Source organism: Scomber scombrus, chromosome 18 (genome assembly GCF_963691925.1).
Source record: "Scomber scombrus chromosome 18, fScoSco1.1, whole genome shotgun sequence".
NCBI lineage: Eukaryota > Metazoa > Chordata > Actinopteri > Scombriformes > Scombridae > Scomber > Scomber scombrus.
Genome location: NC_084987.1, coordinates 17,133,033 through 17,153,224, shown reverse-complemented (window position 1 = coordinate 17,153,224; position 20,192 = coordinate 17,133,033). Strand labels below are relative to the sequence as shown.

The 20,192-nt window shown below is 40.3% G+C and overlaps 1 protein-coding gene across 1 annotated transcript in view; it reads right to left on the bottom strand.

Annotated features, from left to right (window-relative positions):
- The window catches only part of cacna1aa (calcium channel, voltage-dependent, P/Q type, alpha 1A subunit, a), a 72,168-nt gene that overhangs the window by 18,606 nt on the left and 33,370 nt on the right, over positions 1-20,192 (bottom strand). Inside the window, 22 exon segments of the mRNA XM_062438700.1 lie at positions 737-864; positions 997-1,147; positions 1,327-1,424; positions 1,716-1,781; positions 2,027-2,143; positions 5,212-5,214; positions 5,524-5,607; positions 7,129-7,239; positions 7,644-7,808; positions 7,959-8,160; positions 8,251-8,391; positions 8,616-8,776; positions 9,007-9,106; positions 10,842-10,850; positions 15,628-15,734; positions 15,884-15,943; positions 16,165-16,294; positions 16,598-16,733; positions 16,854-17,206; positions 17,430-18,058; positions 18,408-18,573; positions 19,433-19,483. Coding sequence (XP_062294684.1) covers positions 737-864; positions 997-1,147; positions 1,327-1,424; positions 1,716-1,781; positions 2,027-2,143; positions 5,212-5,214; positions 5,524-5,607; positions 7,129-7,239; positions 7,644-7,808; positions 7,959-8,160; positions 8,251-8,391; positions 8,616-8,776; positions 9,007-9,106; positions 10,842-10,850; positions 15,628-15,734; positions 15,884-15,943; positions 16,165-16,294; positions 16,598-16,733; positions 16,854-17,206; positions 17,430-18,058; positions 18,408-18,573; positions 19,433-19,483 — 3,168 coding nt within the window.

The following is a 20,192-nucleotide window of genomic DNA, read 5'->3' as shown; positions in this document are numbered from 1 at the left end:
CTAGGTGCAGTCTACAGGACAGCATGAGGCCAACACACGAGCACTGGAATACAGATACCATGAAACTTGGCATGTCTACAGTAAACATTTACACTACAGAGTCGTACAGGGGAGGTTTTGCTTAAAGTGTAGACCATATTAAGTTTTTGGCGATATGCAGATTCCAGAAGTGGGAGAAGGTTTGAGAAGGAGTGGGAGGATATTTTAGGACACTTTATAGAAAAGGGGAGGAAGCTGAGGAGAAGGAGGGGTTGTGCGGTGTGAGTGAGATAACCAGATGCCTGATGAGGTTATACTCAGGTCCGTTACAACCCTCTTGCAGCTGTTTTGCTAGCAAATGATGTTCTAATAACGTGTTGACACTTGCATTTTGTTTATTTTCTGTGTTTTCTACACCATTTAAAATACCTTCTGCTGTGGTTTTACACAAATAAAAAACAAACAGTTGTGGCATTGTTGAGAAGTTACTGCTTTCATTGCTTGGGCCTTGCTCTGCGTAAACAAGCATATTAAAACACGCACAAGAAACATACAATAAGGCAATAAGGTATTTGATGTGTCTGAGTGTGACATCTTAAGTAGTGTTTGTGTGATTTTACATGGACTACTAAAGCAAAAACCATCAAAATATGAGAAGATTAACGATATGATTAAATCAAAATTACATTTGTGTATCTTTGAATGAGTGTGTATGTATGTGTATGCGTGTGTGTGGCGCACACACTTTACCACTCACCAGGCAGCAGGATCATACTCGGCCCATATCCTGACATACTCATCCAGGTGGTGAGGTCCCAGTATAGAAGAATCTCTAGTCAGGTATTCAAAGTTGTCCATGATGACGGCTACAAACAGATTCAGCATCTACACATGTATACATATGAACACACACACACAAACAAGTTGTTTCACATGTTTCCACATGTATGCAACATACAACCCATATTTTATATGTTTTATGCATTTGAATGGTACAGGATCAAGAAATGTGCTCACCAAGAATGAGCAGAAGAAGATGAAGGAGACAAAGTAGAGGTAGGCAAACTGGCTGCCACACTCAGGCTCTGTATTCCCTGACAGGACGTCGCAATCCTTACCACCCAGACATGATAGCATGATCTCATGCCACGCCTCTCCTGTTGCACTCCTACAAACACATAACATACACATAATTGTATGAAGGATTTTTCCAGAATAAAGTTTGCAAAAAACTATTACAAGTTTGTTTCTGATGGTTACTTGGAAATATCAGTGCAAACAAATGAATATATACTCCATACAGATTTATTCACACACACACACACACACATCTTCACACATAGGCACCTGAAAAGAAGCATGAGAGCTTGTATGAAGGTCCTGAAGTTGTTGTGCTGGTTGATGGCACTCTCTGTCTCTTCTTCAATAGCAATATTCCCAAACAGCTGTGAAAACAATCACACTGTTAACACTGAAAACCAGCCGATAATTGTTCATCAGTCCCCCTTTTGGTGTTCAATATCACTAAAGCAGTGCTGCAGATACTGAGAAACCTTTTCCACACACACCCCATAGTCACAACTTTCACAATAATCCTCTACCCCCTACGCACCATTATCACCATCCTCATTCTCCTTCTCTACCTCACCCCTCTGCTCATCATCATTATCCTGTAAAATATATTTAATGTATCCCTGAAGCATTGTAGTAATCTTTAGGTTGAGACTCTCACCCACCTGCATCCCAATGATGGCGTAGATGAAGAACAGCATGGCAATGAGGAGGCAGACATAAGGCAGTGCCTGAGGAAAGACAAATGAATCATCTGGTATTAAGTTTGATACATGTGAACACAGTGTACATATGTGAGATGGCAACTGGGCATTTGTTATGTGTATATACAGTACAAGTCAAAAGTTTGGACTCAACTTCCCATTCACTTTAATGAGAAAGTGTAAATATTGGATGTGTCTGTAATTTATACATGTGAATGTGTTTAATATATGTCTGTGTGTATATGTGATATTTTGAATAACTAGGTGGAAACCTTGAAGGACTGAACGAAGGTCCAAAGCAAGATGCGGATGGTTTCTCCCTGCCTCAGCAGCTTGATGAGACGAGCTGCCCTGAACAGCCTCAGGAAACTTAGGTTGATGAAATTATTCTATAGTACCGCCACAACATGACCAGAGAGAGAATAAGAGAAGATTGGAAAAGAAAAGAAACAATGGAGACAGGTGAAAGAGGGAGGATAGAGGGATTCGGGGTTGGAATAAAGGGAGAATAGTTTTAGGGCAAAGTGTGCAAGCAATTTTCCTGACACAACCAAAACATTAAAAACTTATAGGAAAAAACAGTCAAACCCAAACTGAAGGAGATTCAAACTTAATACAAATGAAAGAACCAGGAGCCAAACAAGTCAAAGCAAACCAAACTGAAAACGGCAAGGCTCCAACAAGCTTTTCATTAACCAAACAAAACAACACAAGGGGGGGAAGGAAATCATCCAAATCTAACTAGTTTCATCCAAATTGAGTTACGTAGTAGTCATTGTGGTAGGAGTGGTGAGTAGTTAGAGTGCAGGGACGTCAGGACGTTTTCTTGGAAAGACAACCAAATGCACTAATTCTCTCAAGGCAAAACATACAATATTTTAAATGAAGCAAGTCCACAGCATGCAGATGTGCACTAATACAAGACAAAGCAGTACAGAAGATGGCAGCTTATGCCCCATCAAATAGGATAAATAGGATTGGCTGCCAAAGTCATGTGACATACTGTTGTGATGTCACAGTCAAATAAGAACAAGAGAATGGTTGAAGGACAACTAAGGTCATTATATCTAAGGGGAATGTATTATGATTAATTTATTCTCAGCCTTAATATTCTGATTACATATGGTATATCAAATGGGGGCACGAGACATTTGTACATTAATACAAAATCTGTAATATAAAGTTCTTCAACCATTTACCACAGTAAAGAACACAAGATTGCAGTTTGAGACTTGAAGTACTCAAAAGGGAGTGGCAGCAGGCACATGCAGGTTCCACCTACAATACAGCATGTATAACATTTATGTGTGTGAGTGTGTGTGTGTGTGTGTGTGTGTGTGTGTGTGTGTGTGTGTGTGTGTGTGTGTGTGTGTGTGTGTGTGTGTGTGTGTGTGTGTGTGTGTGCGTGCGTATGCATGTGCGTGCATGTGTGTGTGTGTGTTTGTGTGTGTGAGAGTTGTGAAAATAAGGGTTCCTGCCAAAGACATGCAAGGGGCAGCATGCATCATTTGTTCTCTCTGCCACAGGCAAAGCTTTAGACTCACTCTGTCGCTGTTACTGGAAACACTCCCCCAGTCACTGTCATATGTGTGGGTGTGTATGTGTATGTGTATGTGTATGCGTGTATGTCTGTGCATTCAATGAATGCTAATCTCGAAGGATAGATGTAGCAATCTATTCCAGTTTATACAGTCCAATCCTTTACAAACTGAACCCTAGTTCTTAGTAAAGGATATACAGTATTGGTAGGATTTATGACTGAATAAAATATAGAAAGTGATACAGTGACTGGTAGAGGGGCTAGTAGACTTGGCAACCAATTAAAATGTTGCAAATTTAGAGCTCACTTTAATTAGAGGATTCTGGGTAGTGGGGGTCAAGCAAAACATGCACATTTCACAACACTGGCTGGGATGCAGTTAAAACAGATGCAGTAAAATAAGATCTCCAAAAAATTACAAACCATCTACATGTGGATGTTGCAGACATATGGTTTATAGCAGCAAAATTTTTGGATTTTTGGTTGGTTCGAAGAACAACCAGAGAGTTTGACCAAGCCGGTTGTCATGGGTGGACACAGAGGATTCATAGTGCATTTTGATTGGACGGAATCACAGGAAGTAGTAGGTGTTGGGGGGAGAAGGGGGGCGGGGCGAAGTAGATTACAGTAGATCGTCGTTAAGTTTGTGGACGATTTAAAGAAAGCATGTAAAAAGATAAAAACAAGAAAAAAATCAATAGTCATTACAGAAACAAGTTAATACAGCAGCAGGATTCTGTCTGCAGATTTTGTACATCCATACAGCAGGAATACCAAGGACCAAGACAACTAGGAGACTGTACAGATTTTAAAAGAATAAACATGAATGTATAATGTGTAATATACAGACCAACCAGTCACTGAAAGATAAGTATTAATCTGGCTGGTAAATGTAATGCTTGAGTCATTGGTATCCTTTGCTTCCGCAGACAGAACTGGTAGGTACAGTGCACTGTGGAAAATACTGCATGAATAGTAAATAGCAAATAGCTCCTGTAAATCTGAGTCTGACATTCTTAGATATACTATTTTGAAATGCTTTGGATCAAAGCTATCCAAGGAGGATGATACTTGATTAAATGTGGTTTGTCTTCCATTTCTACCAGGTCTACCTGTAATTCTGTATATGTTCAGTACATTAAGGAAACTCTTAAGGTGTGTTCAGACAGGAGGAGATGCAAATTTTCAATTTGCATTATTCTTGCAGATAATTTGCTTCAAACAACCAATACCTTAAGAAGATTGTGTCAAATTGCACCCACTCAAGTATTTCTATTGACTTTGTATGCAACACCACCACAAACCAATTTTGTGTCTGAAAAACCTTAAGAATTAAAGTGACACTGCCCCCAGATATATGCACACACTCATACAAACATGATATATGCACACAAACATAAAGACTAGTCAACATATTTTTCAGTTTCATGGCCATTTGCTTCCTCAGTCTGGCAAATAAAAACCTTTGTCATTAAGGTTCTCAGTTTGTTTCATTTTTCCCTTTATAGTGCTTTCTGTTGTTGATGTAACTGTTGTTGATTGTGCTGCACTATTGGAGGCCTAATTTTGGACGAAAAGAACACCTAAACCAGCTAAGTCAAATTGTAAACTTAAACATAAAATAAACTAGACCCATAACAAATCATTATTAGTCAGGTGTTTATTTTTTTTTGTCCAGTTGCTTTTATTGTTTGTTCACTGGTCAGATGTCTGGTGGGCCTTTAAGGCAACACCAGCTGTAGTAACTTACAGATGTCTGATTCAAATGCTATTGGCCTCCTGTGCTGCAACCTCATCATTTCATTGGTTATTTGGTTGTTTGGAGGAGCTGGCTCACTACAGAGCATCAACATGATTCCTGCCTTGCTGTCAGTGACTTAGTGCTGGCTAACAGTCACTGGTCTCTCGTCGTCCCACCATCTGGGGCAATTATATAAGACTTTCAAGAGTCATTCATGCATGACTGAGCAATGCAAGACAGTGGCCTCTAACTCATGCTCTCCCCTAACTCCTTGTCTTGTCTACTGTATGTTTTTTAGATAATGTGACAGATGTGCAAGCCTATGGACACATGCTGAAGCTTAGCTAACAAATATTCATAATGGCTCAAAAAACATACACTAAACAAACACTGCAAATACAATATCATGTATCTGCAGCTTCCATTTCAAGTCAGTACAGAGCTCTCAAACATACACGTAAACACACGTATTAGATCCTGCTACTTACCCCAAGCTCAGTGACCAGAATGTCAGTAATGCTGCCCAGAACGGTCACACAGTCAAAAATGTTCCAGGCATCTTTGAAATAATTCTGAGAACAGGACAAGAGGGAGACAAACAAAGAGAAGAAATAGAAGAGAAAGAGGCAAAGGAGGAAAGGAGGAGAAGACACAGAAGGTGGAAAAAGGAAGAGGGTTACGAGGCGACACAATGAGAGTGAGACAGCAAAATGCAGAAGAACGTAGATGTGCCAGGGAAGTAGACAAAGGAAGTAGGGAAATTAATAAAAGAAAGTATGGGCAAATTTAAGACAGATATAAATTTAAGAAAGAAATGAGCAAAGAAAAATATATAAAGCAAAGATGGACAACATTTGAATAGAAAGTTATGAAAGGAATAAAAGGTAAAGAGTGGGGCAAGGGGTGGGGGGGATGGGGGGGATAGAGAGAATGACAGAAGAGAAAGAGAACCAGAAAGAGGGAAAAAAAGATATTTCATTGTTGGACAGGGACAGGAAAGAAATCAGATGAGACAAATGGACCATCAGGGACGGCATGCTGGAAGAATTCCAGCAGACAAGTCGGGGACAAATTGTACTGCATCAGAGGACTACACCAGTCATCAAATGTCACTTACTGTATATCATAACCCAAAACCCACACAAACTCATACTTTCATAAAAGTTCTCTTGGCTTTCTTAATCTTTTTACTTCCAAAGAGAAAAACGGTGGGATAGTGAGCACAAATGCTGATGAGGGATGTCTGCTTCTTTTGCTCTCCCACATATTGCCTGCAGCCAAACTGTGCATTAGACAAGTGGAGGGACAGAGAATGAACAAAGGAGGAGGCTATTAAAATAAACCACCTTGACGCACACAGACGCCACCCAGTCCCTGTGTTATTTGTGTGTACGATTGTACAAATACAGTGTGTGTCAGAGAGCACTGTGTGTTTCTGGAGTGTTTGAGTGCAATCTCGCAGATTCTATAACGCTTAATCTCCACCCTCTCCGTAATCTTAGCTTCTTTTTACCGCCTAGCTGTCATTCATTCTCATTCCTCTAATTATTACTGTTCTCCCTCTCTCTCCCAGCATTTATCCCGAAACTATTTCCTCCATCAATTTCCTTCTCCCCTCTCACCGCCTACCTCCCATTCCTCTGCAGTTCAGATGACTGCACACTTTACTGCTGACTTCTGGCAGTTTTCTTTTTTACCGATAATGGTATGTCTCTAGCTTGCCATTCCCCCACAGCTTCTTAAAATATGTGAGCAACAATGCAAGACAGCCAATGTGTATATATACACATATTTAACTCAATAACCAGAAAGGTTGGGATGAACCATATGAAGCTAGGTAGCATTTCATTAGCAGATTCAATTGTTTTTGACATCTTTTTCAGCTTGCTATTTAAGGTTATCAGGCATGAGTCTTAACATTTTAGCAAAATTGCTTAGTCTTTACCTACTAAACCTTTACAACTTTAAGGATATAATCACCCAACAACTTAACATTGAACTGTTTTACAAGATGGATATCAAGCAGACAGTTTGGTCATACACTGGCAATATATACCCACCCACCACACAGAAACCCACACACACACACTCACCAGGACTCCAAAGGCGATGATCTTGAGTACACACTCCATGGAGAAGAGGGATGTAAACACTATGTTCAGGTTGGCTAACACACCTTCATAAGTCTCAGAAGCTCCGTCGTACTATAAACAAACACACCCAGGCAGCGCACACATGCACACATTTGACAGAATGGATTGCCATACACACAAACAAGACACAAAAACACAAACACACACACACACACACAGACCAGCAGGGACAGAAACAAGGGGCGAGTATAAAGACATATAAAGAGACAAACAGCTCATCCAGTGGAGAGTCAGACATATTCATTAAAATGTGTTCATCACAAGAAATAGCAACATCTGAATCAATCCAACTTAATGAGTTTTTATGTTTTGTAACTGAGAGTGAGACAGCAAGAGATAAAAGTACAAAAATAGAGAGATGCTGACTTCAGAAACCAAAGTCAATGGTTTGTTGATGTGTGTTTATGTTTATATGAGCATTACTGTTTCTATGTTTGTAGAATGTAAACTTTTACCTTCATCATCAGTACAACCGTGTTCAGGGCGATCATTGCCATGATAGTATATTCAAATGGCGGCGACACCACAAACTCCCACATTCTGTATTGAAAGCTCAGCTTATTCTGGGGCATGTGGCGGGTCAGAGGCCTGGCGTTAATAGCAAAGTCTATGCAGGCTCTCTGCAAAAGAAAACAACAAAAGATGCCATGATCTCCCCTCTTTCTTCCATCCATTCCCTTCTTCTCTACCAGTTATAATGTTCCTTCTTACAGTCACACTCCCAATACTCTTTATTTGCAACCTCCTTCACTCGTTTAATCCTTCCTCACCTCATTCTTTTCTAAACTATAATCCTCCATCATCTTATCTCCCTGTTCTTGGAAGGTGATGATGATTAAAGCAACGAAGATGTTGACGAAGAAGAAGGGGAAGACCACGAAGTACACCACGTAAAAGATGGACATTTCCATCCTGTATCCGGGGCTCGGGCCCTGATTCTCATAAGTCGCATCCACTGAATGTTTCAGCACCCTGAAAAGGAAGAGAGGTGGAACGGGGGGACGTTAAATGTTGTCAGAAAGCATGCATGCTGCATGTGTGTATGACAGTATGTATACTCACTGCGGCCACCCCTCTCCGGTAGATACGGTGAAGAGGGTAAGAAGGGCCCAAGCCACATTGTCGTAGTGGAAATCGTACTTCTTCCACTCCCGCTTCTGCGCCTTAACTTCGTTATCACGTTCATAGACTAGATACTCGCCCCTGAAATACACATACCACATTGTCAACACATGCATAAAGGGGACACTTCGCTACAATTGTGTTTCTTAGTAGATACAGAAGACGCAAAAAAGGCAGAACAAAATTAAACTGTTCTAAAACCATATGAGGCAATTGTTATGCATGAAGGGGCGCATCCTAATACTAAGACAGGCCAAAACATTCTCACCAGTCATGGTAAGTTAGCACAAATTGTATGTTCTGACCTGCAATCGCGCTCAAACTCTTTAGATTCATCAGTGCAGTAAAAGAAGCGCCCCTTAAAGAGCTGCACAGCCACCACAGCGAAGATGAACATGAAGAGTAAGTACACAATCAGGATGTTGAGCACATTCTTTAGAGAGTTCACCACACAGTCAAACACCGCCTGAGGATCAAGAGAAGGGAGGCAGAAGGTGAGATGGCAGTTATTGTATGAAAGAAACATGTAGGCTTTAGATTATTTGTGTATTTTGGTCGTTCACTGTTACATTGAATACTACAGAAGAAAACATTAAAATATAGTTCACTGTGTCACAATTTGTACTGTTTGGAGGCAGATTTGCATTAAAAATAAAGAGACTATTAGATGGTCAAACATTTTCAACATAAACATACCTTCAGTTTGGGAAGACGTTTTATAGTCTTCAAAGGTCGCAACACTCGCAGTACCCTCAGAGACTTGATGGTGCTGATGTCTTTTCCCTTACTGCTCCCCCTGTACACATACACACGCACATACATACACACAATTAGGAGAGTCAGCAACTTCACTGGGATATGACAGGCTTAGTCCTCTTGTTTCCAAAATGGCAGTGGGCAGCCATTCCTTAATGGTATTTGTGTCCGAGTTAACTCAAAATGAGTAACTGCGTCTGGGTTAAATACATAACACATGCAGCATTGCTATCATATTACACTTTAGCCTTATTTCTGAGTGTGGGGTTAGCACCGTAGCTACATGCTAAAGTTAGGTGGTACTTTACAACTACAGTGCATGCTATGGGAACAACTGATATCATTCCTGTCCGAATGCTATCTAGTCGCTACACTTTTAAACGTTTAATACACTGCAATGTATTTCAATGCTTTACAGAGACGTCTAAAGCCTTGGCTTGCACATGCCCAGCTAATGGTGATACATAATCATGCTGCATTGAAACCTTGCTATCCATGCTGCAATATATCTTCTGTTAAGCAGCAGTTTGATGTGACGGAGAACTCTATTCTACACAGAGACATTTGCAGAGAGAGTTTAGTCGTGGTGTCAGTGAGACATAAACAACCCAACATTTTCTGTTAGCAGCTGACTAACAGAAGCCTTGTTAGAGTGGTGTTGGGTACAGTTAAATGCTCTCCTATATAACATACATTATGTACCATATTGACAGCTTGGAAATATTCCCCATCAAGATAGTTAAAAAGGAAAAAAATAACTCCTTAAGATTTAAACATATGTTACAATTAGGAAGTATCAATATGTGTCAAAAAGTGGCAAAAACGTGAATGGACAGTCAAACTCTCTCTTTTGATGGCTCAATTACTATAAACTCCAAACTACCACTAGGATGGGCTGGTTTCACAGCATTGTTCAAACAGCATGGAATCTTGTCTTGTAGGCCTTCTGGCAAAGACAAAGATATTTTAGCGAGCATTTCTTGATGAAATGCTGAGCTAAACCTCTTTCTTTTAAACACTTTGATGCTGGCTTTCTTGGTGCATGTGTAACAAATAACTCAAACCTTTTGTTTCAGTTGCACTGAATGCTCTTCAAAAAAGATAAAACTTCACAAATTTAAGAACTACAAGTGAGTCAGTTAACACACTTAGTGCTACACTAAATATATAAAGATAATCTAAAGAATATAGTACTAAACAGATACTAAAAGCTGGCTAGCAGAAAAATAATAACCTGCTTCTGAAATAACTGGCTAACTTCTCAGCATCTAGAAAAATTACAATGGTTTTAACTCCTGAGCCTGATTTTTATGAATTTCACACATATCCAGTATAAAGGTCAGGGTGAACAGATTAAAGGCAAAAAGTCATTGATAGTGGTCCTTAGGGGAGAAGGCAGCTGTATGTACAGCTGCATGTGTCTTACAGCTGTTATAGCAGATGGTAGACTGCTGGTGGTTGTGTGCATGTAGATTTTGTGTGTTTAAGAGCGCACATATGTGTATGGGTGTGTGTTGAAAAATAGAATTAATAATTAATAATAAAATATCAAATGTTTTTTGTGTGAATCAGTTGAAGACTTGAGTCAACTTGAGGTTTAGTTGTGTTTCAGTTAGAGCTCTTCCATGGTGAACAATGGAAACAGAGAAGGTCAGACAAGTACAGAAGTCAGCAGTGATGAAGGGTGGACGAAAAGGAAACAGATGTGTGACCAGAAGAACAGGCACAGAGAGTGCAGAAGAAGAAAGGAGGAGGTTAAAGAAAGAGAACTTTACCCGCCGCCGCTCCTGATGGTCCAGACGGAGAGATGAGAAAGGAGTGAGAGACAGCGAAACAAAGGGAGAAGAAAGAAACAGAATGGGACACAGAGAAAGAGAGATTTCGGGGGAAAACATCCATATGAGAGACAGAGAGAAAAGAAGACACAAGGCCTGCTTCTTGTTAGATCAACCCTCCCACCCATAGACTACCGGTACCTGATTAAACACACGTATGCAAATTAACATCTACACTCATAATTTAGATAAAAAGTGTGTCTAAAACACAGCACCAAACAACTGACTTCATCACTGACATTTAATTAGTTATGGGTCTACAAGTCATGCATCCAATCTGGAAGCAGTGTTTACTGGTGTTATTATTTCGGCTGCAAAATACCAGATAATTAATTAATATTAATTGCTTAAGTGCATTATAATTTTTAATACATTGTATCCTAATTCCACCAAACTCTTCCAATCTAGTTTAAACTTAAAGTTGGTCCTCAGATCGCTGTGCCCTAACTACATTATGAAATATGTTGAGCCTTTGCCACATGTAATCAATTAGCTGAAATCTTATTTCAGTTATATGTCAGTGCATACATTACTATTGATGAGGACTCCTAAAAATGCCTTTTTTCAGTTTTAACTGAAAGACCAGAGTGCCCACACATAAACAAATTTAAACACACCATGTCCATTAGAACAAAGATTACAGTATCTCAAAATGTCAACATATTGCATTAAACTAGCCTAACTCTGTAAGATATCACACAAGCGTCTTTGCCGTGGAAGCCCGTCTGGACATAAAGCTCAGTCCTGCTGCAGAAATGTGTAGGACAGTGGCACATGCGGTCCAAGACACTAGCAGCCCTCAGACCAGACTAATTAGATTAAAAGAGCGATAAACATCTCCAATGAGACTGCTGAGCCTATCTGGAGTGCCGTTTGATTTCCACCAATTGAATGAAGGCCCTATCTGGATGTGTATGAGTCTCTCCTGACTGCTTCGAATCTCCCCATCGGCCATTAGTGTTGTTAACCCCTATCGTAGTATAATCAGACTTTATTGGTTGAACTGGCTAAACTGATGGTTTTGTGAGTTTGTGTCATATGTTCACAAGCAGCATGGACCAGATTTTACTGTCTATATGTTTTTTTTAATATTAATGTAAAAATGGTATAATTATGTGCTGTGCAATTTTTCTGTAATTACTTGGATTTCACATTGGCCTATTTTTTTAGTCCATTATCTCTACTCCCGCTTTAAACATTGTGTCACTGCATACATCTTTTTCCGGGCCCATACTTAACATTTCCCTTGAACGTACAGACAGAGAGACAAAGAGAGAAAAAACACAGACACGTATACAGTTGACCCACATATACATATATAACACACAGAGGTAAGAGGAGACAGAGTTAAGGACAGAAGCACACAGATATATACACACAAACAGAAACACAGACAGGTTTATGCGTACCACATATACAACTAGATTCAACTGAAATTAGGGGGAAGAGTGTTAGTGAAAAAAAACATACAAATAGAAATGATTCAGAGAGAAAGACTGGGGCCAAAGCCAGTTTTGTAGATGAGGCACCACCACTAGAACCCCGGAGCACCTGCCACATGTTTGTTTTCTTCATAAGACAAGCAATTCATCATCTTCATGCTGGCCTAGGATCAGTAACAATGCACTAAAGTTTTAAGGACTAGTAGGTGTTCAAATAGTTGAAATCTCTTGTGTCGTCTTTGAGGTTTAAGCTGTCCTAAGTCACATTCAAATGTCTTGGTTTGTTTGATTTTTTGTCATGGTACAAAATCATGTTGAAAATATCTAAAGTAAACATTCATTTTTTCAGTGTTTCAGAATAAAATAGTTGACATTCTTCATTGATGTTACTGAATCACAGAGGGAAACCCCCTTTACAGAAGTGGCACCAAATCATCTATTGACACTGGTCTTAATGTACAGTACCATCATGCAATAAAGCCATGGGACATGAAATTATTCAAAAATAGGGGGTGTGGCTCCAACCACAAAACAATATGTTAGCAGAAGGGGATCCCTTAGTATTCAAGTATCCATCACTTTTCTTCAAGGTAATGATATTGCTGGCTACAAACTACACTGTAGAGGGTGACCATTGTTTTTTCCTCCAAATTTCAAGTTGGGAGAAATGTGAAGGATCCATAGTAATTGGTCATGTGCAAGGTTGGAATGGTTAAAGGGTAGATGTTCCCAACTTCATAAGCTTGTGGGGTCTTTTCTTTTTTTAAATGTATTGTTTGTTTTATTTACACCTTACCCGATTATGTGGACATGTTTGAGGCCAGAAGGATGAGGAGGAAGAAGTAAGAGAGATGTTGGGTGTTGCTGTGAAGGGATTGACTAAGAACACGGGAGGGAGGGGTGAGATAATTAAAGTAAGGACAGCCCAGTATTCTGCTTTAATGAACAACTTTAGGTTTACTGCAGTTCAGCTTCCTCAGCTTTAAGGTAGTTTGAAAGCTGAGTGATCATGACCAAACTCAGAGACCACTGAGAAAACAGTTTAAAGCAACATTGAAGGGACAATGTTAAAAGATACCATGCTGGGAAAATGCAAGATGGAGGGGTTTTTCCTTTTTATTTTTATTTTTTTACACTAGACAAAATTCCAATTAGCTTATGACCTAAAGTCATCAAGCTGTACCAACTAAATAGTTTATCAAATGCTTCATGCACAATGCATTCAATTATTTATGTCACTTATCCATTTCCATTTTAATATGCATGGATATGGAGGATATGGAGACCTTGTGTGTATGAATGTAAACTTTCCTCATCAGATGAGCTTATGAAAGGCTTAGTCTCAGCCTCATTTCAATGACATTTCACCAAAAATATAAATATAAATATATACATATACATATATTTGGCTCAATGGAAATGGTCAAGTGGACTGTTTAAAATCCCAATCTCTATGGTAATAATTCGTGGCAATATACCATCCTGGTGACTAAATATCTGTTCAAGCCCAATATATTATTCAAGGCAACTGTTATTTCTTCATTGCTGCAGCACTGTACACTGGCCTGCATAATCTATTACAATCCAACACAACAGCCCAGCAATAGATTCTTACTTTAAAAAGCTTACAATGTTTAGTTCTGCCATAATGTTTCATATATTGATAGCCTGTCTTCATAAAATGTATTAAATGCAGGGCTATTATACTGAAATGCATCGGATTGCACATGTGCAAAGCCGCAAGAGGTCATTTGGAGTATCTTTTTTTTTTTTAATTGCTGCTGGGAAATTGTGATGGACAGACAAACTCCCCATCTTAGCCCACTAACCTCAGTTACCCAACACAAGAGAGGGCTTGGTGACATATGATATTGAATGGAGAAGGAGAAAGCACACAGGTGTTAATTTTCTGAGACAGACTGGGCTTATGATCACTGAAGCCACTTAACTTACTGTTTCTGTATTCAGTTCTGCATTACGTAACTGTCACATAGCAATATAAACAGGATAAACAACAACAAAAATGTCATATGGCAAATGTCTTGCTTATGTGAATTTTGGGCTAGTATGTAAGATTTTTATTCAAACTTAATGCCAATTAATGTTGACATTTACAGCAAGTTAATGTGTTCATACAATGCACATTAGCTTTGAAGGGAAATTATAAACGTTCACTTACTTGCACAGTGAAAACTTTGTAGGATCAGCATAAAGCTAGTTGAATCATTTTTTTAAAATGTTTTTAAATTACAACATGCACTGAAAAGAGTATATTGCTCTCCTTGTAACAAGTTCGTGGGTCTGCCAAATATACTGTCATAACCCCCATTCTTTGTCGAATTGATGTTGTCGTTTCCTAAAATTACAGATAGTATTTTTTTAAGTCATGGAATAGCATCAAGCACAGCCTTACACTTCTGGCGATGACCTGTGTGAGAGTTTGTATAGGAGGTTACAGCATTACCATTGTAAACATATAGTACAGTGTGTCTTCAAACTACACCAATGTCACATTACATTTAAGATTGACTATAGTCCTGCAGATATTTTTCACTTTATATTCACCCCAACAATGCAAAAGCATGACAATAAATCCCGAAACTCACAATTCATGCTTTGTACCCAGCATAGTACTCATAACCTAAGCCCCAACTTAACCCAGTTATGCAAATTAAACTGTATTTCATCCTCACAGTCATGCAGATTAAGGAGGGTTTAAAGTACCTGCTTTGCCGTGGAGAAGGGTGTGGAGATTTTTGAGAGCGAGTACAGCATGACCTGGCCTGGCTTTGCATGGGACTTTAACTCTAGAACGCCCTAGGCACTAAAGGGTTACAGGTGCAAAGGGTGGTCCTCACCTCTCACAGGGGAAAGAAGAGGTAGATAGGAAGGGGAAGCTAGGGAACTATTTTATAACATGTGGGGGAATATGGGGCAATGGAGGGGCTTAGAAATGGCAGGACTGTGGGGGCAAAGCTGAATGAGAGAGAAAAGGCAGAAAAAACTGGACAACTGTAGAGAATTGGCCATTTTAGATACAGGTAGCAAAAGGTTTAATGAAGAGATGAGACAAGAGAATTATGAAAGAGTGAAAGAGAGTATGTGTCACAGAATGAAGAGAGAAAGTAGAGGGAGAGAGAGCCCAAAAAATGAGCCATGGATGAACAGAGAAGAACAGAAAAGCTGTACTCCAAGGTGCCAGTGAAGCAGTAGACAGGAAAGGGAGAAGGTGGACTGAGGAGGGAAGAGAGGAGAGGATAGGGAGAGGCAGGAGGGAGACTTACGTGAAGGCGAAGGCCACCAGAGCACCACTAACCACTATAAAGTCAAGGATGTTCCACAAGTCCCGGAAGTAAGAGCCCTGGTGCAAGACCAACCCTAGATCCACCATCTACAATAGAAAGAGAGAATGTGATTATAAGGTGGTGAGCCCTTTGTCATGGATGTGTACAAAGTCAACTATTGAATTGTTACCATTTCTTTTGGCAGATGCTTGGCAGAAGCAATTGTGATTTTTTTTAGATTAGTTTTCTTTTTTACCTTTATCAGCATCTCAAATGTGAACACTCCTGTGAAGACATAGTCGAAATAGCGAAGAACCTACACAAAGAGAAAGAAGGAATATGTGAAAGAATGGCACCTGCTAGTGCCTTAACACAAGAGTCCTTTTAAGGAGCAGTTTGTGGTTGACTTTACATTTGACCTAGTGGACTTTAGTCAAGAGTAAAATATTTCACTAGTCTGTTTGCTATTACATTTGTATAGTTCATTGACCAGAATTAAAATCAAATTAATATCAGAGTGTGTGATGACTTTCTTACATTGTTCCGAGGGGATTCAGGCCAAACAGGGTCTTCAGCTGCCAGGGCAATACTGCTCATGGCAATGACCAGCAGGATACACATCTCAAAATAACGCCGGGTACAGATGTAGTGACAGGCCCGCCGAAACCTAGGATCAGACAAATATGTTTTTTGTTTAGCATGAGTGCTATGTATCTCTTTAGATCTGCTTTATAAATATATATCTGTTGGTATACTGTGAGTGTACATCTGTGTGCATGTTAGTACGTGTGCACATGAAAGTGTTGTAGTTGCAATAGAAGTTGAATTTTCAAGCCAGGATTCGGCTTTAAATCCAAACATCAAGAATCAACAAATGTTGGTGGATGCCTACATATTCCTGTGTGTCAGCCTACATTCAATAATTTAGTAGGTGAGTGTGTGTGCACATATTTGTAACCATCCTACGTACGGGTTGGTGGTGGACAGGATGAACATGGAGCTGAATGGAGGCATGGGCTTGGTTCCTCCTTCACCTCCCTTTTCATCATCATCATCGTCTTTGTCCTCTTTTGATGGTAAAGGCTCCGTGTTGGCATTCTTATTTACTACATTTTAGAGGGAGAGAGAAAAGGGGGAGGAAAGATTGGATATGAAAGTTTGTTATTTAAGGAAAAAGTTGAATATGAAAAGAGCTAACAGAAGAAAAACATTCATTCTGTCCTTACCCTGCAGTATAGCATTGGTAGATGGAAATATTGGCATGTCTACAGCTGTGTAGTCAGGGTGAGGCAGCCTGATGATGCTGTTGGCACGGTGATGTCCGATGTTCCCATAGCTATCTAATGTGACCAAACTCCCACGAGTGCCACTGTTAGCAAGATGAAGGGCAGATCCAAAGCCTGGGGCAACAGTGTGGTTGGAAACTGGATTCACTGGGTGACCCTCACTAGGTGGGGTGGAGCCAGAGACAAGTTTGGTATTCATGAGGTTGTCCATATCCTCACTGTACTGGCTATCCTGCCTGGAGAGGCTCTTTTGTATGGGCCTTGTGGTAGAGAGGTTAGGGACACTGCAATCCCTGGAAAGACGGAGTAAGAGGGAAAAAATGGCAACAGAAAAGAAAGTTAAGATGAAGAGAGAAGAGAGAGGAAAGCAGAGTAAAGGAGGACATGGTATCCAAAGATAGGTCATGAGAAGTGGAGTGTGTGAGAGAAGCACAGACAAAAATATGAGTTAAGAGAAGACATAATGAGGATAAAGTTTTAAAATTAAATCATATCTATAACCAGCAATGGACATACTTCCTTCGGTGCTGGCACACCTTCTTCCCCTCGCCATCCGTCTGGTTACCATGGCGATTTCTTCTTGGCCTCCTCTCACCGCCATCGCCAGCTCCCTCCTGCTCTCCTCCTTCCCCTCCTCCATCCACCCCTTTGCTCTTGTGCCTCCCTGTTTTTCCAGTTCCTCCACCACCATCTTCATCTTCTGCATGCTTACGATGTGACCGGGGCTTCCTGTGTTCTGACTGCCCTCCCCCTCGAGTGCCACTCCTGGTGTGGTGATGGCGCCGGGACGGCCTCTCCTCCAACCCAGGCCCAGGAATCACTGTCGCATCCAATCGGACATGAGAGCTGTGATGGTGGTGCTCAGCTTTTCGGCTCCGCCTGCTCTCTGTGGACTCTCCCCGCTCCAGTGGAGCCCTGACTGGACCTGAGCCTCCTCCACCACCACCTCCTGTCTGGCCACCATGTTCATGGAGGCGTGTTTGCCTGTGGAGCTCATCAGCAGGATGGTGCTGGCTGACGCAGAGGTCTGAATTGTTTGCAGTGGTCTTATTGGTGTTGTTGTTGCGGTTCTCATGGGGGTCAACCACCAAGGGCCGATCCAGGTGGGTCTTCATGTCTGGACGGATTTGCCGTGCGAAGTTGACCTGCTCAATGAAGAGAGGATAAAGAGGTGCATAGAGGGATGTGCAGCAAGGTACAGGAGAAACAAGAGGAGAAGTTACAACATTATTAAGTATTATATAAGTTATGATTTATACTTCTCACAAGGTGTGGCAACAATTCTCATTGTAGCTGTGAATTATGGTCACATTTGACATTTTCCAGTCAATGTATAGATTACAGATGGCAAACATACCATATTTACATAATAAACGATATATAATTAAACACCAGGTAAGTAATTTGTATGTAAAAAGTATTCTTCATCACTGCCATCACTTGTGTACACTGATAGCACAAGTCTAGAGGCTTTCATTTTGCCTTGTCCTTTACATTGTTCTGCTCCTCCCTCCCTGTCCTTGCCTTCCAGCGGTCGTCAGGGTCCAGCTCGTTATAGAGGGCCTCGCGGCTGGATGCCAGAGTCTGCTTCCTCAGCTCCTTGGTGCGTTGTTCCCACACAGACTTATTGATCCCTTTGTGGTTCTTCTGCTGCTCCTTGCTGCAAAATGAACATGGTGGGGAGGGAGGAGGAGACAGACGGCAATGAAGACCCGTTTATAAACATTTAATGGAGTTCATATATACACACAAAGACATGAGAACGATGTGAAAACCAACACCAAAAATATAAGTACATAAAATAGCCGGGACATAAAGACACACTGGGGGCCACAGACATTTAAAAGGGTCATTTGGCTGAACCTACAGAACATGTCAGCTCAACAGAACAATGTTCTGGGTGTCTACACAGCTTGCCAAAGCACAAGGTAGGACAGCCCTACTTTGGGAAACCATGTGGGGACACAAAATGGAGGATAACGCTGAGGCAAGGTCAGAATTTATTATACTGATCAATAATTAACCCACTCAAACTAAAGTATACACAATTTAATGAACAGCTGTTATGCAGGACAAAAAGCCAGAATGGCACCCCCAAAATCCCCACTGAGCTTAATTGAGTATTTGACAAAAGTCACAGTGATCACAGGATTCTGTGACTGGTTACGGTGACTGATTACCTACTTGATGAATCACTGACAAAAACTGTCAGGACCACCTCCTTTCTTAGCCTCCAAAACATCTACCAATAAACACTTTAAAGTTTTCTCGCAGGGGCCAACAGTCAACCGCACTAAAGCAACAGCCGTACTGCAAGGTGCAGGCAACAGAAAATGTAATCTCAAAAATAAGCCAACACAAATAACAGCTACAGAAAGCCAGGTATGTCATTTATAAAAAGTTGAGAACAACAGGACAAGGAAAGGAGGGTGTTCTAAAACAGGCAAAGAAAGCGAGGAATGGTTGTAAAGTCAATAAACAGAAGGGATTCAGAAATGAATAAACAAATAAATAAATACCAGTCCAGAAAGGGGTCGGTAGCGTTGTGACACTCACTGTGTACTTTGTTGCTGAGGAGGGAAACAGCTGGTGAGTGAGATGGCACGAAAGAACAGAGGGAGGATTTCATTCCAAAATGGGCTATCCATTCACCGTTTTGTAAAAAAAACTGTCAAATAAAACCTGCTGTAATGACTGAATTACTGAAATAAGTAAATTAAATGCAAAAACTGAACAGGTCTAGAGAAACTGTAACATTTTTGCCATAAAGATTTAGCATTTTGGAATGCAACCCTTCACACACATACATACAAAGAACATGCACCCAAACAGACAGTCACATACACTCATCTCTGTAGTTTGTTCCATCTCTGAATCTAAGACAATCCTATTTATTTTTCGCTATGCTCCTTTTTGCAATCTCACAAATTTCATCTTTCTTGCATCACTCACTCACCCTGCATGCCTACTGCTGTTCTGTCCTGATCATCACTCTTCTCTTTATCAGTCTTTCTCAATTCCAAGCTGTTTCTCTGATGTTCATATTTGTCTATATCTTTAATTTAAATTCAAATATCTCCGGCTACCTTCCTTCCAGTTACCACCTTTGTTCTCCAAAGTAACGATTTGCCCTTGTTACAATATCACAGGTCTAATTCTTTATTTATTTATATATGTTTTTTCTTTTCTCTTGCAAATTATGGTCCCATGATTTTACCATACATGAGCATGTATTTGTCAATGTGTATGTACATCTCAAAAATAATGCACTGCAACATA